The 23,348-nt window shown below is 42.0% G+C and overlaps 1 protein-coding gene across 4 annotated transcripts in view; it reads left to right on the forward strand.

The window, feature by feature from the left end:
• Positions 1-23,348, forward strand: part of TTC8 (tetratricopeptide repeat domain 8) — a 60,946-nt gene that overhangs the window by 24,298 nt on the left and 13,300 nt on the right. For all 4 annotated transcript variants that reach the window (XM_089322071.1, XM_002719609.6, XM_002719610.6 and 1 more), the window contains 3 exons: positions 10,669-10,754; positions 14,635-14,722; positions 16,703-16,813. In XM_089322071.1, coding sequence (XP_089178197.1) covers positions 10,669-10,754; positions 14,635-14,722; positions 16,703-16,813 — 285 coding nt within the window. The remainder of the gene's footprint in view (positions 1-10,668; positions 10,755-14,634; positions 14,723-16,702; positions 16,814-23,348) is intronic.

Below are 23,348 nucleotides of genomic sequence, written 5' to 3' on the forward strand. Positions count from 1 at the left end.
AGAGCTACGAGGGAGATGATGAGTCAGAAACAACAAGCATGTCACATGGTGTTTTGTGTGCAATGTCTGTATTAGTAGATTCATCTTTTTTTTTTTTTTTTTTTGACAGGCAGAGTGGACAGTGAGAGAGAGAGACAGAGAGAAAGGTCTTCCTTTGCCGTTGGTTCACCCTCCAATGGCCGCCGCGGCCGGCGTGCTGCGGCCGGCGCACCGCGCTGATCCGATGGCAGGAGCCAGGAGCCAGGTGCTTTTCCTGGTCTCCCATGGGGTGCAGGGCCCAAGCACCTGGGCCATCCTCCACTGCACTCCCTGGCCACAGCAGAGAGCTGGCCTGGAAGAGGGGCAACCGGGACAGAATCCGGCGCCCCGACCGGGACTAGAACCCGGTGTGCCGGCGCCGCTAGGCAGAAGATTAGCCTAGTGAGCCGCGGCGCCGGCCTGTATTAGTAGATTCATCTTGAGAATGTTGCTCTATGTTTTGGGATTTACATAATGTTGTGTAGGAATAGGAATCACATTGAAGAAAAAGAGAATTTGTTCCCTAAGCTACTGAATGTAGATTATAAAGATTCTGAGGGCTAGCAGAGTCTAACCTTTACCTGTTGTGTGAGTAGCAGTGTAGAATGCTTTCGCAGTTCTTCATATATATTGATTTTTTTAAAGTCAGTTAATAAGTGGAACAGTGACTTTCAAATTTTTTATGTAGGCAGCAAAGTATTTTTCTTCAAAGGAAATCTTACCCAGACCCTTTTAAGTGTAAAATAGACAGAAATGCAGCTGTTTGAGTGATAGCAAGGATAGCAAACTTAGAACACAACCTTGGGCTTCCTTATTCCTCCCACCCAAGAGCTTCTGCCCTCAAATCTGAGGGCCATTGGTAGTACATCAGTTGGGCTCTGTTTCTGAATTACGTTGGGGGATTTGAAAATAATGCATTTCTGGATCTGTGCTTGATAGCCTGAGTCAGACCCCCCACGGTACGGCTGTGGCTCTGGGCGTAAGAAGAGCTTCACAGGCAAAGCTAATTTCCAGCCAGGACGGGGAACTTCTGCTGCAGAAAATAGTTTCAGAACTACAGCAACGTTGGAAAGCATTTCTGATAATGCAGGCAAATAGAGCTGGGGAGCATTAGCAGGATTTGAAGAGCGGAGCTCCGTATAACTAACAAATAAGAGGAGGCACGCTTCGTCTCAGTGAAAGAAGTCAAAGAGCTACGTGAAAGAGGACAACAAAAATGGCTCTACCTCAGTAACAAGGAAGGTGATGCAAAACCCTGCTGAGAACAGATCTCCTTAGGTTTTCTCCTTAGAGACGGTGATTCTCTTCTTACGCTAGAAATAAGCAATGCTCAACAGACTCGTTGGCTCCTGTTGAAGTAGATGTTTGTAACTCATTAACTGACACTTGAGAAAATTTGTTTAGGGACTTCCTTTTAGAGTCTTTTTTTTTTTTTTTAAAGATTTTTATTTATTTATTTGACAGGTAGAGCTACAGACACTGAGAGCGAGAGACAGAGAGAAAGGTCTTCCTTCCATTGGTTCACTCCCCAAATGGCTGCCACGGCTGGCGCTGCGCCGATCCGGAGCCAGGAGCCAGGAGCCAGGTGCTTCCTCCTGGTCTCCCATGTGGGTGCAGGGCCCAAGCACTTGGGCCATCCTCCACTGCCTTCCCGGGCCACAGCAGAGAGCTGGACTGGAAGAGGAGCAACCGGGACTAGAACCCGGTGCCCATTTGAGATGCCGGCGCCACAGGTGGAGGATTAACCTAGTGCACCACCGTGCCGGCCCCTCCTTTTAGATTCTTGATCAGTGAAGAATTTAAAAAAAATTTAAACTAGCATACAGCGAAAGTATTTCTTAGATTTGATTCGATTTATGAAACAATCACAAAGCAACCAGACTGATTCATCTATTGTGTCATCTCCTTGGTGAGCAGAAACAAAACCAAACGTGCAAGAGCAATACAGGGGAAAGTTGTACATCAAGCATAACAAAAATATTAGTTATTTGTCATACTTTAGAAAGCGCATCTGAATTATTTTTAAAATGTTTTTATGAAAAGAGAAATATCCCATTTAATAGGAGAAAATGCCAGTTAACCAGCACAGTAGAACTGTACATTCTCACTAAAGAACAAAATTGTGAAACAAACAGATTTTGAATTCTGGGTGAGAATGTAGTAAATTATTGTATATTATAAGTGATATTGTAAATGGCCCAGTAATTTAGAAAAAAATATAATGTAAAGCAGGTAGCCATAAAGGTATTTATTCAATTTGTTTCTGAAATTTCTCTTATCAGGAAATTCAGGATAAAGCAAAGTGTGATATTTGCCATTGCATTTATTGTAGTTTTATAATAGTAACAAAAATACTTAGTAAACAATTCAAGTGTTCAAGGATAGGTGATGAGTTTGATAATAAATAGCATGATGGAATTTTATGTGTCCCTTAAGAATTATAATTATAAAAACTAGGCAGAAATGGGGAAAATGTTTATTTTATATGTTAAACCAAGAGCTATACTGTTTTGAATTAGAACTCTAAAAGTATATATTTATGATGGATACTAGAAGGCATTACATGTAAATGAAAATACTAGTATTATGAGATTAAAATGTATTAATTCCACACATAGTTGTGGAATGCCTACATTGCACTAGCATCTTAGATTATCACCATAAATAAAATAGTTGTGCATTATGGCACTAACAGAGATTAAGTCTAAATTTCCCTCCTTTTTCAAAGTTCTTAATAAGGTTATAGCAACTTTTAACTTACTAATTTAGCTATATTTTAGTGGCAATAATGAACTAAAATGCTTGTGATCATGTGTTAGTTTTATCTGCTTACCCCCCAATACAACATGATGTTTGGTAGAACACAAAGCAATTAGTTTTGTTTGTTTAGTGAAAAGCACAAATGGTTGGTTGCTTTGTTTTCCTTTTTATTAGCTAATTCATTTATTGACTTATTAGCTAGTTTATTCTTTAAACAAATAATTACTGGAGTGCCTGTATATTAATTGGTGGCTGTTATGACAAGTTCTAGAAGATATTACTTGAAAATGAAACAGGTGTGCCTGTGGCCTTGCTGGATGCTAGATATACTGAGTAGGACAGATGCCTTCCACTGTTTCATTCTCTTGTGGCCTTGCTACATTATAGTCGTGTCTGGGTCAGCTCATTCCATTAAAATTGTCATTCTAGATTTTGCCACAGATGTTATTTTCTGAATGAAGGAAGGATTTACATAATGAATGCAAAGTATGCCTTATTTTGTTTAAAGATTTATTTATTTGAAAGGCAGAGTTAGAAAGAGGCAGAGGCAGAGAAAGGGAGAGTGGTTGTCTTCCATCTGCTAGCTCACTCCCTAAATGGCTGCCATGGCTGGAGCTGCACTGATCCAAAGCCAGAGACAGGAGCTCCTTCAGGGTCTCCCACACAGGTGCAGGAGCCCAAGCTCTTGGGCCATCTTCTGCTGCTTTCCCGGGTGCATTAGCAAGGAGCTGGAATGGAAGTAGAGTAGCAGGGACTCGAACCTGTGCCCATATGGGATGCTGGCTCTGCAGGCTGTGGCTTTACCCACTACACCACAGCATTGGCCCCAAAGCATGCATTTTTATAGCATATGTACACTTCGTATACTAGCTGGAAAAAAAAGGAATTTTATTTTTAATATGCTTAAAAAATCAGAAGGGTTTTTTTATTAGTTACTTTGAGTGGCCTCCAAATTTGTTTTTAAATAAAGTAGTTTATACAGATATAGAGAATATTCTAAATAAATATAAATAATATTTTAAATAGTATTTAATTACAAAAAAGAATAAAATTGTTCTTCCAAGGCCCAAGTGCTTGATCCCCTATACCTCCTTTGGGAGACCCCAAAGAGGCTCCTGGCTCCTGGCTTTCATCAGCCCAGCTCCAGCCATTGTGGCCATTTGGGGACTGAGCCAACAGATGGAAGAACTTTCTGTCTGTTCTCCTTCTCTGAGCCTGCAACTCTGCCTCTCAAATAATTAAATAAAATCTTTTAAAAAATTTTTAAAAATTGTTCTTTCATAGAAAACTGTATTTCTTTTCTTTTTAAGATAATATAGTAGGGCTTTATTTCTCATATTTAAAACCTTTTTTATACTAAAAGAATAAAATTATTATTGAGCACTATACATTATATTCAATAGCCTCTAATATACAATCCACAGTCCATCAACAGTCAATCAAACCCAATAGCAGTTCATTTTTCACAATGCATGAGTTAGGGCAGCACTCCCTACAACTTACAATAAGATTCTACTTAGCTCTTATGGGCAGGGCTTGGGGATTTATACCTTATTTCTGATCATTAATTGATGAAGAGCATCAGAAGTATATGAAAATGATACAAAGTGATTCTGATTTTAGAAACATTAACGATAACATCAAAAAGATAGAAATATACCTGCTTAAACTAATTTTTTTTTTTTTTTTTTGACAGGCAGAGTTAGACAGGGAGAGAGACAGAGAGAAAGGTCTTCCTTCCATTGGTTCACCCCCCAAATGGCTGCTACGGCCAGCGCGCTGCGCTGATCCGAAGCTAGGAGTCAGGTGCTTCCTCCTAGTCTCCCATGCCGATGCAGGGGCTCAAGTACTTGAGCCATCCTCCACTGCCCTCTCGGGCCACAGCAGAGAGCTGGACTGGAAGAGGAGCAACTGGGACAGAACCGGCACCTCAACCAGGCCTAGAACCTGGGGTGCCAGCGCCGCAGGCGGAGGATTAGCCTAGTGAGTCACGGTGCCGGCCTCTACTAAATTCTTGATGGGAAAGTTCTCAAGAACAAGGCAATCTGTTTTATGCTACAGAAAGGGGGCTAATTTTCTTTTCTTTTCTTTTCTTTTCTTTTCTTTTCTTTTCTTTTCTTTTCTTTTCTTTTCTTTTCTTTTCTTTTCTTTTCTTTTCTTTTTTTTGACAGGCAGAGTGGACAGTGAGAGAGAGACAGAGAGAAAGGTCTTCCTTTGCTGTTGGTTCACCCTCCAATGGCCGCCGCGGCCGGTGTACCGCGCTGATCCGAAGCCAGCAGCCAGGTGCTTCTCCTGGTCTCCCATGCGGGTGCAGGGCCCAAGCACTTGGGCCATCCTCCACTGCACTCCCTGGCCACAGCAGAGAGCTGGCCTGGAAGAGGAGCAACCGGGAAAGAATCCGGTGCTCCGCCTGGGACTAGAACCCGGTGTGCCGGCACCGCAAGGCAGAGGATTAGCCTAGTGAGCCGTGGCGCTGGCCAAGGGTTAATTTTCTTTTAAGATCAAAGGATTTTTTTTTACAGAATTTCATATTTTGCTAATATGAAGGTATAAAACAACAAAGAACAACAATTCATATAGCATTGAATATATGAGGGTAATGTTGATATCTGAAATGGTTGGATAATTCTGGGGGGAAGTTTAGAATAAATGTAACAGGCCAGTGCTGTGGCTCACTAGGCTAATCCTCTGCCTGCAGCGCCGGCACCCCGGCTTCTAGTCCTGGTTGGAGTGCCGGTTCTGTCCCTGTTGCTCCTCTTCCAGTCCAGCTCTTTGCTGTGGCCCGGGAAGGCAGTGGAGGATGGCCCAAGTGCTTGGGCCCTGCACCCGCATGGGAGACCAGGAGGAAGCACCTGGCTTCTGGCTTTGGATCGGCACAGTGCACCAGCCGTGGTGGACATTTGGGAGGTGAACCAACAGAAGGAAGACCTTTCTCCCTGTCTCTCACTGTCTAACTCTGCCTGTCAAAAAAAAAAAAAAAAAAGAATAAATGCAACAGAGGTCAATAATCACCAAATCCAAAGGTAAGAGCAATATCAGTCAATTCTAAACAAAGCTAACATTTTATAGGCCTATTACTGATTAGTAGCATTTTTGTTTTGCAAATGGGCATATCCTGGTAAGAATGGAAGAAAGGACAATAACATGCAAAATATTAAGTATACACTTTAAAAATTATGAACTATGCAGAAGTTAAGCTTAAGTGTGGTACTAACATCTACATCTGATTTAAAACCACGTGGTTCAATGATTGTAGAAGCATGATATTAGTCACCAAAAGTCTCAGAACACATTGTATGGATTTTGAAAGGTCATTTGAATATTCTGTGATTTCAAATTTATCTCCATTTGCTTATAAAGTATGTATTTTTAATGTACTAAAGTAGCATGGAAAACTGTGTTTCTATCTTTTGAGTTCTTAATACTTTCTCATTTAGGTCGGTCAGTATTGATGAAACTAAAGTGGCGTGTAGGCTGGTGACTCTGTATTTGTACACAAATAAAATGTTATAAACATAGGGAACACTTTGAACTAATATTTAAATGTTAAGAGAATAAACTTGACCTATGGATGCTGTATTTATGCTTTGGAGCTTTTGAATAATTCCCTTTTCCTACCCCTCTCTTTGTGGACAATATTGGCAGCATCGACAAAGCTGAAGTAGCGTGTGGGTTGGTGATTTTGGAATCTTTATTTCCATATGCTCTTCAGTTTCATCACCCTGAGGTAGTCACAACTATAACAATAGTGGAAGGATGATTGTGTTTACAACTTTCAGAGGTTGGACATATTCACAGGCCTTATGCTATCTAAGTCTTGCCAAAGTTCTTTTTGCTTTTGGATTTCTATAACTTATGACCTTAAAAAATTACATTCTGGGCCTTTCCTAATAGCCAGATGTTGGTTTTATTAAATTACTCAAAGATCCTTAAAAATAAGGATATAGTCATTTGTTTTAAAAAATTGGGAGAGACTTTAAATAAATACAGATATTCTGTCACCACTTTAATTTCTAAAAATGTTAGTGGTTTCTAGTTTTGGATCTTACTACTATGATAGTTTTATTTAGTTCTTAAGAAATTTTCAACATAAATCAGAAACAGAAGCTAAAATTCACTGTGGCACTGTGGCGCAGCGGGTTAAGCTGCCATCTGTAGTGCTGGCATCCATATGGAAATCAGCTTGAGTCCTGGCTGCTCTGCTTCTGATCCAGCTCCCTGCTAGTGTGCCTGGGAAAGCAGTGGAGTATGGCCCCAGTGCTTGAGCCCCGGCACCCACGTGTGAGACCCAGAAGAAGCTCCTGGCTCCTGGCTTCAGCCTGGCCCAGCCACTACCATTGCAGCCATTGGGGAGTGAAACAGCAGATGGAAGATCTATCTCATTGTTTCTCCTTCTCTCTCTATGTAACTCTGCCTTTCAAATAAATAAATAAATCTTAAAAAAAGAAGAAGAAGAAGAAGGTTTGAGTGCCTCTCTGAGCACAACATTCCACAATCATGGAGATGTAAGAGGAGGGTGTCAGGGCTTGGAAGCTCAGGATCCATTTGAAATTGTCACAGTTAATTCTGTATCAATAATTCACAATCATTTCCTTAAGTGGCTTAGCACAAACATGTGGATCCTTCATAAGAAAACTTGCTTCGGGATCATATCTGAAGCCAAAGTCAGCAGCCTCTAGTAAACACTACACCTTTCCTTGGGCAGTTAGAATATTTAAAACATTTTGGATGTTTTTTTTTTTCTAAAAAGCAGAGGCTTTATTTATATCAAACATGAGAGTGAATATGATCTAATTTCTGGGAAAGGTCTTTATAAAGATTTAGTTAAAACTGATAAGTTCAGGTATTTACAATGCCTGCCTGAGTTAAGCTGATTGAAAAATATATTTTCCTAGCACTTCCAGAGAGAATAGTAATTGAAGTTCTATGTTTCCCTTTATTTTTTGCTTTCATTTTTACTTCTGGCTGGAGGGGAAAAAAGAAAAATAAGCATGTGAGAGTAGAATGTGGCTTGTTTTTAATTTCCATAGCTTTCAAGTAGAGATGTTGATTTTTCAAGTCCATTAGAGGCTCAGCATGGTGACACCAATCTTTCAAGAGGTTTGCATATTTAGAGGTGTCCCCTGGAGCAAGAGAAGATGGGGAACACCAGGAAAGGTAATTAATTTTGCAGCAGGAGATCCAAGTGATTCTTCTGGCATTCTTTTCAGAAAAGAGAAGTGGACAGTAATGTGGGATACATTTTGAGATAATAGAACTGACAATCCAAGAGTTACTTTAACTGAGCTGTTGGACATCATGGTTAAGTTAACATTGGCGAAAGAATGAAGATTTTTCAACTTTGAGAGAAGGAATAATAAGTATTATAAGCAATAAGAATTCTCTTTAATAATCCCATCTTCTAGTCACCAGATCTTTAAAGGAGCTTCAAACTTATTTTTTAAAAATTAATTAATTGATTTCTATTTATTTGATCAGAAGAGAGAGAGAGACAAAAAAGAGAGAAGGAGAGAGAGATAACACAGAGATCTCCCATCTGCTGGCTCACTCCCCAAGTACCTGCAACAGACAAGCTAGGCCAAAGCCCGGAACTAGGAACTTAACCCGGGTCTCCCATGAGGGTGGCAGAAACTCACGTACTTGAAGCGTCAGCTGCTGCCTCCTAGGGTGCACATTAGCTGAAAGCTGGAATTGAAAGTAGAGCTGAGGGCCGGCGCTGCGCCACAATAGGCTAATCCTCCACCTAGCGGCGCTGGCACCCTGGGTTCTAGTCCCGGTCGGGGTGCCGGATTCTGTCCCAGTTGCTCCTCTTCCAATCCAGCTCTCTGCTGTGGCCCGGGAAGGCAGTGGAGGATAGCCCATGTCCTTGGGCCCTGCACCTGTATGGGAGACCAAGAGGAGCACCTGGCTCCTGGCTTCGGATCAGCGCGGCACACCGGCCGCAACAGCCATTGGGGGGTGAACCAATGGAAAAAGGAAGACCTTTCTCTCTGTCTCTCTCTCTCACTAACTGCCTGTCAAAAAAAAAAGTAGAACTGAGACTTGGACACACACATCCAGTATGATATGCGGGCATCCCAAGTGACAGGCTGTTAGGCCAATTGCCTGACCTTGGGAACTTTGAATTTGTATAAAGATTGATTTGCTTTTACCTTTATCAAAAGAATTTCCACTTCCTCGGTATATAACACTAATTCCTATTTAGTTAGTCATCTCTTATTTGATCTTAAGTAAACACTAGAAAGAACAAACTAGAAGATGGTAAAAGATACAGGATAAACAGATGTGAAATATGAAAGCAATTTAAAGAGATCTTTTTCAGTCTGCAGCAAGTATTAGGTGATGTCAGGGTAATGGAACGGTGATCGTTGAGGATAGCAGCTACCCAAATAACCGCGACTCCTTGCATTCCTAACAGTCTCATTTTCTTTTTCCTGTGTGCTTATTTGACCCTTCTCTACTTCTCAAAACTTGTCTTATTTATTTTTCTTAAAAATGATTTATGGGGCTGGTGCTGTGGCATAGCAGGTAAAGCCACTGCCTGCAGTGCCGGCATCCCATTTGGGCACTGGTTTGAGTCTCGGTTGCTCCACTTCTGATCCAGCTCTCTGCTATGGCCTGGGAAAACAGCAGAAGATGGCCCAAGTCCTGCGCCCACATGGGAGACCAGGAGGAAGCTCCTGGCTCCTGGGTTTGGATCAGTGCAGCTCCAGCTGTCATGGCTGTTTGGAGAGTGAACCAGCAGATGGAATACCTCTCTCTGCCTCTGCCTCCCTGTAACTTTGCCTTTCAAATAAATAAATAAATAAATCTTTAAAAATAAAAAGATGTAGTTATTTGAGAAGCAGCGAGAAAGACAGACAGACAGACAGAGTTTCCATCCACTAGTTCACTCCCCAAATGGATGCAGCTGAAGCTAGGAGCCAGGAACTCAACCCAGGCCTCCTGTGTGGGTGGCAGGAAACCCAATCACTCCAGCCATTGCCACTGCCTCCCAGGGTCCCCACTAGCAGGAAAGAGGAGTCAGGAGCTGGAGTAAAGGTATTGGACCGAGGTACTCTAATATGGGACACAGGCATTCTAACCAGCTTCTTAACCACCAGGTCCACTGCCCGTCCCTACTTCTGTTTTTTTTTTTTTTTTTTTTTTAAATTTATTTGACAGGTAGAGTTATAGACAGTGAGAGAGAGAGACAGAGAGAAAGGTCTTCCTTCTACTGGTTCACTCTCCAAATGGCCGCTACGGCCGGCACTGTGCCTATCCAGAGCCAAGAGCCAGGTGCTTCTTCCTGGTCTCCCATGCAGGTGCAGGGCCCAAGCACTTGGGCCATCCTCCACTGCCTTCCCAGGCCACAGCAGAGAGCTGGACTGGAAGAGGAGCAACCGGGACTAGAACCCGGTGCCCATATGAGATGCCAGCACTGCAGGTGGAGGATTAACCAAGTGAGCCATGGCCCCGGCCCCCTGACTTCTGTCTTTAAAGTGGGATCTGCAATTGGACATGCCATAAACAAAGGCTTGACTGCCACTGAGTTTGGAGCCATGTTGAACCATTAAACAGCAGATAAATAGTGTGGAGAGGGTACAAATCTAAGAATTTTAAAATGTCAATCCTGCATTGTGTATTAATATTGTATACATGTGTATTATACATCTGCTTTATTTTGAGCAGTGTTCTGTCTCATCCGTTGTTAGTCCTCTCGTCTGGAACTGATTATTTAGGGGAAATTGGTGGGGCCACCTGAGAACACGAGCAACTTGAGTTTGTTCTGTCTGATTTCTAGTGCGTGTTTTGATTGATGCTAAATATATGGTTTATTTCATTATTACTCTTGCTGAGTGTTAATTGTTAGAAAAGAAAATCCTAATCTAAGCTGAATTGTTTTCAAAGGCTTTGGATCTGGCCGCCCTTTCCACAGAGCATTCTCAGTACAAGGACTGGTGGTGGAAAGTGCAGATTGGAAAGTGTTACTACAGGTAAAATTTTAATTGTTGAAAGGCTTAGAAGCGGTATATTTTTAAATCTCAAATCCATTCTCTTTTTTGCTCATGAAAAAATGAGAACTGTGGCTTTGGCTTACTTGAGAAAATATTTGCTTAATGACCACATGATAGCAACAAAACTGGATAATAAAGTTTCGAGCTGGGAGGGTGGTGCTTCGAGGCCATCAGATCCAGCTCCCCTTCTCAGATGAGGAAGCTGAGGCCAAAGAGTAGCTGTGCTGTGCATTAGCAGCAGTTAGTAACAGACCTGGGACCAGGACAAGTCTGCAATTCCTGGTCTGTGTCCTCTTGACTCGCAGGCCTTTTTATTGATACTGACGCCTTACATCTGTAAAGCACCTGACAGTGAGCACTAGTTTGTCCGTGCATCACCTCACCTCACATTCGTCTCACGGCTCCTCAGAGGTAGTTGCTATTAGCCTTTCTCCCAGAGGAGAGAAGTTGAGCCTCAGAAAAATAGTGGCATGCAAGAGCTTGAACTCCACTTTCTGATGCGTTTCTGGTTTTACTACTCACACATTCCTGTATTGTTCTCCAGGACTTGGGTGTTCTTAACATTCACTAATGTTTAAACACATTTTAAAGCAAATTAACAGAGATAAGAAAAGTAGCATTAATTTTATGAATTTAAAAAAATTTATTTGAAGAGCAGAAATTAGACAAACAGAGGGAGGGAGGGAGGGAGGGAGAGAGAGAGAGATCTTCCATCCCCTGTTTTCACTCCTCAAATGGCCAAAACAGCCAGATCTGTGCCAGTCCAAAGTCAGGAGCCAGGAGCTTCTTCCAGGTCTCCCACACGGATGCAGGGGCCCAAGCACTTGGGCCATCTTCCATGCTTTCCTGGGTGCATTAGCAAGGAGCTGGAGTGGAAGTGGAGCATCCAGGACTTGCATGCCATGGTGCCCACATGGGATGCTAGTGTTGCAGGTGGTGGTTTTACTTGCTATGCCACAGTGCTGGCCCCTAATTTTTTTTTATTTATTTATTTATTTATTTATTTATTTATTTATTTATCTGAAAGAGTTACAGAGAGATAGAGGCAGAGGGAGAGATCTTCCATCCACTGGTTCACTCCAAATGGCCTCAACTTCTGGAGCTGAGGCGATCCAAAGCCAGGAGCCAGGAGCTTCTTCCAATCTTCCATAGGGGTGCTGGGACCCAAGCATTTGGTTCATCTTTTACTCCTTTCCTAGGCCATAGCAGAGAGCTGGATCGGAAGTGGAGCAGCCAGATCTCAAACCAGCACCTGAATGGGATGCCAGCACTGCAGGCAGCAGCTTTACCTGGTACACCACAGCGCTGGCCCCCGGCCCCTAATTTTATGACTATTTTTATAGCAACTAGTAAATATGATCTGAAACCTGTTGCTGAAATTGAGGTGCATATATGGCATTTAGAAAAACAGACAAATGAACAATTATATATTTTATAAATTATATATTTTATAAAGGTAAGTATGTCTTGTTAATCAAATATGTCTTGTAATCTCACAAACAAGGTAAACTTTGGTTACCATCAGCACCTTTCAGTATTTAGAAACTTGTCATTCAAACACTGAAGAAGAATATAAATGGGATGAAAAGGATATTTATTCTGCTGTTGAAAGTGAGACTGCTGGGGGCCGGTGCTGTGGTGTAGCAGGTTAAAGCCCTGGCCTAAAGCGCCAGCATCCCATATGGGCGCTGGTTCTAGTCCTGGCTGCTCCTCCAGCTCTCTGCTGTGGCCTGGGATAGCAGTGGAAGATGACCTAAGTCCCTGGGCCCTGCACCTGCGTGGGAGACCCAGAGGAGGTTCCTGGCTCCTGGCTTTGGATCAGCACAGATCCGGACATTGTGGCCATCTGGGGAGTGAACAGTGGATGGAAGACCTCTCTCTCTGCCTCTACCTCTCTCTGTAACTCTGTCTTTCAAATAAAATAAATCTTTAAAAAAAAAAAAAAAGAAAGACTACCTTCAATTTAGATATTTTGCATAGAACTCCAAAGTATTGCCAAATTGAGGTTGTGTTTTTCTACTAAGAGTAATTTTGGACTACTATAACATTAAACTCATTAAATTCATGAATATAGTTCTTGAAGACACTATTGAAATCAGGTGCTTAATAAGCAAAATCTTCAGAAATCTTTAATAAAGGAACGCATTGACTGATTCCTTCTGCCACCTCTATATGATGGCATTTAATCACTGCTTCTTATCCTTTTAAATTATTCTGCTGCTCATTTTTATTATGTATTCAGTATCCATCCATCCATCCATCCGTCCATCCCCTTAGTAAAATATTTAATGAGCAGCTACTCTGCCAAGCACTGAGGTTATAAAAGTTATATTAGATTGTCCTTTCTTTCAACAGTTTACAATAGAATGGGGGAGAGAGGACCATAAATAATTATTAGCATGATTTCCATTATGATGGAAGCACACATAGGGTGTTAAGTGGGAGCCAAAGAAAGAGCTGCTTACTTCAGCTAGCAAGGTCAAGGCTATGTTACCAGAGGATGCGGCCCCAAGTTCGCTTTGTGCCTTTGCTCCTTGATCGTTAAGTACCGCTGACCCTGCCTTTGTGGTGACTGGCAGAGTTGCTCCCTTTCTACCCATTCCCATCCCAGTGCCCCAGTTCTGGCTTTTAGTGTCATCTGTTTACTGCAGTTTACAGCTATGCGTGGATTTCAATTTTGTGGCACCAAAATAAACTTCTCTTTTAATTCCATTTTCCTTGGACTTTTTCAGGTACCCTCATAGAGACTTTTCATGGGTACTTAACATTCATGGAACTCAGTGACTGTACTTCTTAAGTCACATGTTTAAGACTTGCATGCTAAGTTGATGTGTACATAAATACATTGTTTTTCAGAATCTGAGAGTTCTTTGATAACATTTTTTTATAAGTGCTCCTTGTGAAATTTGTGAGACCTCTGAGAGATAGGGACTTGTAGCATATCACACATCTTCTAACTTCAGGCTAGTCTGCGAGTCACCTTAATCGCTTTAGCTTCAAGCCTTTCAACAGCTGTTTGGGTCCAAATCACATTAATGGTTGAAGTTTAGTCTTTGAAAAGTGAATAAAGCTGTTCTTTTAAACCTTTTAAGGAAACTTGCACAATGGGACACATTGTATATTATCCTGATTTTATTTCATAAAATACAACATTGTCATCCCTGAGCTCTTAGCTCTTAGATGACTAGGAATGAGTAGTTATGAGAAATTTTCAAATTAAGGACAGGCTGAATAAAAACTGGGTGTACTTTAGTAATTGATTTAGTGGTAACAAAATGTTTTCTGGGCAGAAGATGTGGGCACCGACTTTGGGACACTTGTACTTAGGAAGAAAGCAAATCTCAGATTCTAGGCTAGAAAATCAGTATCAGATATCTAGGGGAAAAAAAACAACAGAAAAAAGATTTTTAGAACAGGTGTAAGGGTAACCTTAAGAAATGGGCCTTTGTCTCAGAGCAGAGACTGTTTTCAAAGAAATGTCATTTGTCAGTTCTTCCAGTCAAATGGGGATTCTAAGCATTTATTCAGGTCACTTGCCATATGTCTAGCTGATCATAAGCTCTTTGGCTGGTGAACTGATGTGACCTGGCTTACTGGCAGCTTTTAGTCATGTGGTGACCAGGCTTGGAATGGACTCCTTCCACGTCATTTCAGAGTTAGGTAGCCGGTGAATAGGGGACAAAGGCAACTTTTTTGCTAAACTGTATATCATATTAATATACGTACAAGATTACCTTCTTTGGTTTACGCTTTCTCTGGCAGATATAATTTGTCTCCATCCCTGTCCTTGGGGAATGAAAAAAACCGAAGGGTATTTATTTTTAAGTTGAATGTCTAATTTGTTTAATGCTGTTCTTAGATTAGGAATGTATCGAGAAGCAGAAAAGCAGTTTAAATCAGCCCTGAAGCAGCAGGAAATGGTGGATACATTTCTCTACTTGGCAAAAGTAAGTAAGAATTAGTCTGAGTGAACTCTGTCTTCTCAGGATCAGTGTTTACATTCTGGCCATGGACAGGTACCAGTTTCTTCAGGAGTATCTGGCAAGTTGTTACCTTCAGATCTGACTTAGTTCTCTCCATAGCAAGAGAAGTGAGAAGACATGGAGGGTAACCGTCTCAGGAGGAACTGACTGCCACAGAAACATGAGTCCGCTCTACACGGTTGCCCAGTAGGACAGGAAGACGCCCCCTAGGCTCACTACCTGGTTAGGTGGCGGGCCCCAGAGGCCTTCTCTTCCACACCACACCCGTCTCCCACTTGCACAGGTTGCAGACATCAGGGACGCTTGCTCTAGGTCCTCGGTTCCTCCGCTCTGAGTAACAGCAGCAGTAATGCTCTCTCTTCTCGAGCACCAACCAGTGTAGGGCATCGGGCAGGTCCGTTTTACAGGCAGTTTCAGTCAGCCCGCACAGTAGACCTGCGCGGAGGCTTTATCTTTCCTCTGTACTCTTCTGGAAGATGAGGCTTAACAAAGCTGGGAAGTTTTTCAGGGTCACTTGGCTGTTAGGAGCCCGCATTCAAACCAAGGTCTTTGAGACTCCCAGAGCCCCGTCACTGCTACACACAGAGCCACCCGCAGACACAGCAGGAGTGAAGGAGCCGCTTAGACGTCTCTATACTGGGGTAAAGTTATTTCTTGACCCATTCACAGGCTGCTTTTGGAAGAAAACCATTTGATGAAGTATTGTTTTGGCATCAGCTCACTATATCTTTAGGATGTTTTTATTTTAATTAAATTTTTTTCTTTATTTTCATTTTACTTGAAAGGAAGAGAGAGAGCAAGCAAGTTCACACTCCCATTTGCTGGTTCACTCTAGATGCCTGCAGCAGCTGGGGCTGCCCCGGGTTGAATCCAAGAGCCAAGAACTCAGTCTAGGTCACCCATGTGGGTGGCAGGGACCTCCCTAAGCCTTCCACCCCCTGTCTCTCAGCATCTGCTTTAGCAGCAAGCTGGAATTGATGGCGATATGGGTCTCAAACTCAGGCACTCTGATTTGGAGTGCAGATGTCCCAAGTGGTGTCTTCACTGCTATGCGGGCTATCCACCCCTAGGGGTTTTTAAAATTTAAAAATGTGATAGTCACAAGAAAATGCGATATTAAGGGAAGTGCTGCTAGTTTCTAGATGTGCTAATAAAAGTTAGCCCACCAGTAAAATGAAAGTTATACTATAGAAAGTTACTGTGCAAATCTTAGTATGTTTACAGTGGGTTTTGAAAAAGCTTTGAAATTGTCTGATATCTAAGTTTGCATTCTACCTATTATATATTGACCTTAAATTCTTGTAGAACTTTCTAGCATCACAGTAGACTTCTCTGAAGGGGAGACTTGAAATTCAGACTCAGGTCGTACTATTTGACTGCCATCTTCTTAATTGATAATATTTGACATGTGGTTGAAAAAAGTGTGCTTCTTACTTTAACTATTATTAAACACATGGTTTCATTTATTTTTCAATAAACCAATTTATTTAAATTCATTATTCCCTACATGATTATATAGAGGTACAATTCAGTTGCTTCCTATAATACATTGAGGGATGGTTGCTGTACAAAAGAGATACATGGATTTTTAGGAACTTTTTTTTTGTTAAAGCTTTTTAATTATTAATTAAATTTATTAAATGTTTTATGTTGGTATGCTAACTGTATTATTTATTATATTTTTAAAAACTATCCAGAAATTTATAAGGTAAAAAGTGCAAGCTTTCACCCATACCTATCCCTCTAATCTTATACTTGAGCAATAAATACTATAAATAGGTTTATATGAAACTATAAGGTCATTACTGGAAATGCAGCCTCACATTTCTGAAATTTCTTTTTTGCTGTCCTGTCTGAGAGATAATTTGTTCCTAATCAGTAATCATACCAAATGCTGTCATTTTAATAACTGATACTTTTATTGAAATATATCTTGCTTTTCAGGTTTACATTGCATTGGATCAACCTGTGACTGCTTTAAATCTTTTCAAACAAGGCTTGGATAAGTTTCCAGGAGAAGTAACTCTGCTTTGTGGAATTGCCAGGATCTATGAGGTAACATTCATATTATTTTAAAAGCTGATGTAGAGTTGAGATTACATACACTTAAGAGAGCTCATAGTCCCGTGAGGTCCTAGCAAAGAAAGCAAAGTATAAAATTATTATTGTTAGCCCGTGGTTTATCTGTAGAATAAGAGGTTTTTGTGTATGCGTTTGGCCAAACTAAGCTTTTATTGGGAATTATTCAAATACAGGAGAGTATAGAGAACAGCCTAAGATAGAGATTTAAATTATTTCCTCTTTGTTGATAGCCAGGAGCTTCATTTGGGTCTTCCATGTCGGTGGCAGGGGCCCAGGCATTTGGGCTGCCTTCCGCTGCTTTTCCCAGGCCGTTAGCATGATTGGAAGTGGAGCAGCTGGGACATGAACTGGTGTACACAGGGGATACCGGCATCACAGGGGGAGGCTTTACCCGCTATGCCCCCACGCCCCCACTGTGCACACGGGGGATACCTGCATCACAGGGGGAGGCTTTACCCGCTACGCCCCCACGCCCCAGCTGTGCACACGGGGGATACCTGCATCACAGGGGGAGGCTTTACCCGCTACGCCCCCACGCCCCAGCTGTGGCATCTTTGATGCAGTAGCTGCTACTGCGTTAGTTGCTGGTCAGAAGAATTCCTTCCAGGCCTCCGTGTTGGTCACTGTTGCTGTGCCTGGGGTGTGGACTAGCTCTGGAGCTGCCATCCTCTCCTGCTCTACACTGATTTGTACCTAAAGGAAGAAGGAAGTGGAGAGGAGAGCACCTGGTTGTAGGCACAGTGCAAGTCTGTCCTGCGCAGATAGGGTGATCAAGAACTAAGCACAGGCTTGAAACAGTTGGATACAGTATTCCCTTTGGATTTCCCTTATGCCAGCTTACCATGCCGAGTCAGGTTTCTGACATACTCTTTTACTCTTTGTGTGACTGTGGATTTAGAGTTAATTAGTGAAGTTTGTTCCTTAGCATCCCAGCCTACGCCGTGGATGTCTTTAGGGATTTTTGTTGTGTACATCATACTTTTCTCTGGGGAGATTCTTTTCCTTTTTGTTCTCTGCTGTTTACTTATGGCTTTCATTTTGGTATTGTATCTTCTTAATGTTTTGTATTTTGAAATGAACATGTTGTTCTGCCTGTGGTTCATTGCTTCTTTTGTATGGACATTTATTTAAAATGACTTATCCTCAGTAAATTTCTTTGGTAGTAATTTTAATTTTTCTTAAAGCATTTTGTTTGAAAGGTAGATCTTTATTTTATCTGTTTGTTGTTGAAAGGTGTTTGAAGTTAGAGACCTTTCTCTGGAAATGTTATCCTAGTGGCCCTGGAACTTTATTGTGTATGGAAATCACCATGGGAGTGTATAAGAATTTACAATCCAGGGGCAGCAGTGTGGCTTGGCAGGTTAAGCTGCTGCCTGCAACAACAGCATCACATATGGGTGCCAGTTTATGTCCCGGCTGCTCCACTTCTGAGCCAGCTCCCTGCTCACAGCCTGGGAAAAGCAACAGAGGATGGCCCCAGTACTTCGGCCCCGACACCGTGTTGGAGACCCCGAAGAAGCTCCTGGCTCCTGGCATTGGCCTGGCCCAACCCTGCCATTGTGACCCTCTGGGGAGTGAACCAGGGAATGGAAGCTCTCTCTCTGCTTCTCTCCCTCTCTCTCTGTAACCTTGGCTTGCTTGCTTGCTTTCTTTGTTTCTTTCTTTCTTTCTTTTTAAAGATTTCATTTATTTGAGATGTAGAGCCACAGACAATGAGATAGAGAGACAGAGAGAAAGGTCCTCCCTCTGTTGGTTCACTCCCCAAATGGTTGCAACAGCCGGAGCTGTGCCAATCTGAAGCCAGGAGCCAGGAGCTTCTTCCTGGTCTCCCATGTGGGTACAGGGGCCCAAGCACCTGGGCCATCCTCCACTGCTTTCCCAGGCCACAGCAGAGATTACCTACTGCACCATGGCACTGGCTCCCCACCCTGGCTTTCAAATAAAATAAATCTTTAAACAAAAACAAAAACAAAAATAAGAAGAAGAAGAAGAAGAAATATAACCCATCTTCTTCCTCCTGAACCAGGAGTCCTAGAAGCTGGGACTCAAGCATTTGTGTGTATGTGTGTGTGTGTTTTAAATATTTCTTTGAAAGGCAAGGGGAGAGAGAGAGAGAGAGAGAGAGAGAGAGAGAGAAAGAAACAGCTGGTGCTGGGCCAGGATCCAGGAGGCAGGAACTCCATCTGGCCTCACTTAGGGGTGTCATGAACTCAACTATTTGAGTCGTCATCTGCTGCCTTCCAGGATACACATTAGCAGGAAGTTGGATTGGAAGTTGAGTCGAGACTCGAACCCAGGCACTCACAAGCGGTCTCTTAACTGCTTTGTCAAATGCTCTCTCTGTGTTTGTACTTTCAGTGAGCTCACTAGGTGTTTCTGAGCGTAGCAGACTGAGAACCACTGCAACATTCACTTCCTTAAATTACTTCCAACCTTATTTTAAGTAACTGAAAATCTACTTATAGTTAGTGTTTTGTGAATTGGGTAAAAATAACCGCTGTAAAGATCAATTCAGTGATACCAGCTTATTATATACTTGGGATGACATTTATATTCCGGAAGGTGTTATTTTAAATCACATTAATAAAGCCTATTCTAGAGTTAGTATAATTTAAGTAATTCTGATGCAGGAATAAGTTAAAGGAGCGAAGTAGAGTTGACATATGTTCATACATATGAAAATTTAGGATGTGATAAAGGATGCCTATTGAGCCCATTTGATTATTTGATTATTTAATACTTTAGAAATAGAACTGGATGAGTGATGATTTCTTAATACTGAAAGAACACTTTACCACAAGATTTAGAACTTCAAAGATTTTAAAATTTCAAAAAATGAAACCATGAAAGTTCCAGAAAAAAACCAGATGTATTATTTGTATAAATTTTAATGAGGAAGATCTTTCTAAACATGACACAAAATGAGAATCCATAGTAAGAGATTGATTAATTTGGAAACATAAAAGTTAAATGTCCTATAGAGTAGAACCAAAAATACAAATAAAACCAGATCAAAACAAAATGTAAAAATATGAAACAGGAAAAGTACTTGTCATACCTGAGAAAAATTAAAGATTGCTTTTTAATTTCTGTAATGAACACATTGCTTTAAAATTGCTGAGCAGGTAAGAATTGCACGCGTGCACACACACTCACACACGTGCCCATGTGCACATACTTGTAGATGCTCTTGTTTAGTCAGGAAGTTAAACACATATGAAAACGAGGTGTTTCCTCACAGCAGGCGTGCATGAGCGTCATGGTGCAGCTTTTCCTGGGTTCAGCCTGCGTGGTGACCCTTGACCCTCTCATGTAAGGTCACCACAGTGCAGAGACAACAGCCCAGTGCCAGCTGCGGTTTGTCTCCACCACCAGCTTTTCCTGCTAGGGCTTGATGCCACCCGTCTGGAGGAACTTGTCCTCTGGAGGGGTGATTATCAACACCACTCCTTCTGGTTTTTGAGCCAAAATCAATAGCCATAGGCTTATTTTTTTTTTTTTTCTGTAATGAGAAAGCAGAGTCAGTGCCCAGGGATTCTTTTTTTTTAAATACATTTTTATTTATTTATTTATCTATTTATTTTATTTGATGGGTAGAGTTACAGACAGTGTGAGAGAGAGACAGAGAGAAAGGTCTTCCTTCCATTGGTTTGCTCCCCAAATGGCCACTATGGCCATTGCTGCGCCGATCCGAAGCCAGGAGCCAGGTGCTTCTTCCTGGTCTCCCATGCGGGTGCAGGGGCCCAAGCACTTGGGCCACAGCAGAGAGCTGTACTGGAAGAGGAGCAACCAGGACTAGAACCTGGCACCCATACGGGATGCTGTTGCTACAGGCAGAAGATTAACCAAGTGAGCCATGGCACCGGCCTGTGCCCAGGGATTCTTGAACTGCATTTCAGCTCTGTCTCTCAGTATCCACGAGGGAAGTTTGCCATCCAGCCTCCTTAGACTGTGTGATGGAATGTGTCCCCAAAAGGTCATGGGTCAGAAATTTAATCCCCCATGCAACAGTGTTGAGAGATGGAACAGTTAAGAAGTGATCATGCCCTGAGGGCTCTGCCCTCATAAATGGATTCATGCCATTATCATCAGAGTGGGTTAGTTCCTGGGAAGTGGGTTCCTGCTTGGAGAGCAAGTTAATATCTCCCCCCACCCCGCCATGTAATGCTTTCTGTCAAGTCAGGATGTAGCAGGGAGGCCCTCACCAGAGGCAGCCCTTTGCTCTTGGGCCGTCCAGCTTTAGAACCATGAGCCAAATACATTTCTGTTCATTAGAAATTTCCCAGTGAATGATATGATGCTACAGCAGCAAAGAAGGGACTAAGGCATACACATACACCAGTAATAAAAAGACAAAAGATAAAATAGGACAGAAAAACAGGCACAGGGCATGTGTTGGCAGTTCACAGATGAAGAGTTATGCATATCTGATGTTTTAAGTACTTAACATCTGATGTAATTGAAGAAATAAAAACTTAAAAAACAATGGTATACCCTTTGTCACTTAATCAGGTTGGCAAAGATGAAGTTCCATGGTATCTAGGGTTAAGGGTGTGGAGAAGCAGACTTAGAGTGGACAGGGGGCAGTCCATTTGGAGGTTGTTTGCAGTTACAGATGAGATTTTAAAATGTACACGCTCTTTGACCTGGCAATTTGACTTATAGGAATTTTCCTTAAAGGCATTTTCATACAAATGCACAAATATGGTTTTATAGTTTTTATAAAAAGGAAGCAAGCTAATGGTTCATGAGAGAGAGTCTGGTTGGGGGGTGAGTGTTGTGGTACAGTGTGTTAAGCCACCTCTTGGGATGCTTGGCTACTCCATATCCCATCTAGCTCCCTGCTAATGGCTAATGTACCTGGGACGCAGTGGATGATGACTCAAGTACTTGAGTTCCTGCCACCCATGTGGAGACTCCGATGGAATTCCTGGCTGCTAGCTTCTCTCTGGCCTAGATCTTGCTATTATGGTATTTGAGGAGTGAGCCAGGAGGTAGAAGATCTCTCTCTCTTTAAATGTGTGTGTATCTTTCAAGTAGATGAAAATAAATAAACATAAAAAAAGGGAGTGGGAAAAAAACTTAACTGTATATTAGAATGTACAGAATGATTCTGCTTACGGTTAAAATTGGTATGTGCCTATATGTAATGCTTATATGAGCATATGAACAAACTTTCTTAGATATTCAGGAAACAGGGTCTCTGTCATCTGAGATTTAAGAAGGGGAGTTTTAATTTTGTACCATTAATGTAATGTTTATATTTATTTAGCATAAGCACATATTTTGTAAGTTTGTAAAACTTAATTAAAAACTGCATATGTTTGCTGAAAAAATTAGTATTTTTGTCTAAAATTCCTTAAGATAAATTTTTTTTCCGCGTCCATCAATCAACCATATGAGTATTTAAAATCATTTTGTTTTTCTTTATTTTTATGTGAAAGAGAGAAAGAGATCTGCTGTCCACTGGTTCTCTCTTTAAATGCCAACAGCTATGCTGGGCTAGGCTAAAGCCAGGAGCCTGGAACTGAGTCTGTGTCTCCCATGTGGGTGACGGGAAACTAGCTACTTGAGTCATCACTTACTGCCTTCTGGGGTGCACATAAGCAGAAAGCTGAAATCAGGAGAGGAGCCAGAACTAGAACCCAGGCATCCCAAGCAGTTTCTTAATGGTTGCAACAAATGCCTGCCTCTAAGATTACCTTAGAGAACCCACTGCCTTGAACCAACTGCTGATGAGGCTGGAGTCATGGCATAAGGGATTGCCACCATAGGAACTATAACACTAAAGTCTTGCACTGTGATGTGCTGTTGACTTTTTTTTTTTTTAATTTATTTGACAGATAGAGTTAGACAGTGAAAGAGACAGAGAGAAAGGTCTTCTTTCCATTGGTTCACCCCCCCAAATGGCTGCTATAGCCAGAGCTACGCCGATCCGAAGCCAGGAGCCAGGTGCTTCCTCCTGGTCTCCCATGCGGGTGCAGGCATCCAAGCACTTGGGCCATCCTCCACTGCCTTCCCGGGCCACAGCAGAGAGCTGGACGGGAAGAGGAGCAGCCGGGACTAGAACCCGGTGCCCATATGGGATGCCGGTGCCGAAGGCAGAGGATTAGCCAAGTGAGCCACGGCACCAGCCCCGTGCTGTTGATTTTGAATAAGGATTTCAAATAGAAAGTGCATTGAAAAAAAGAAGAGAGAGAGAGAGAGAGAGAATGGGTTTGGACTGATGAGTGAATTTCTTTTTAGGATTTTGTGGAACTGAGAAATAACACCCTTGTTCCTCCAAACTGAAAACCAACTGAGTGATAGATACAAGATTGAGAGGAATGAAGGACAAACCATTGACCTTGTTACAGATAGAAGCAGAACTGGAGCATGTGACTTATAGCCACAGCTTCTATCACTGAGTTAGACAGACGCATCCGCCTTGTCACAGACATGGCTATACAACTACAGAGCTTCACTCAGAAGAGCCTCTTATTTTTCATAAAAATACGCTGTTATGTTA

This window comes from Oryctolagus cuniculus, chromosome 20 (genome assembly GCF_051225735.1).
Source record: "Oryctolagus cuniculus isolate XC-2025 breed Fujian yellow rabbit chromosome 20, ASM5122573v1, whole genome shotgun sequence".
In the NCBI taxonomy this organism is placed as follows: domain Eukaryota; kingdom Metazoa; phylum Chordata; class Mammalia; order Lagomorpha; family Leporidae; genus Oryctolagus; species Oryctolagus cuniculus.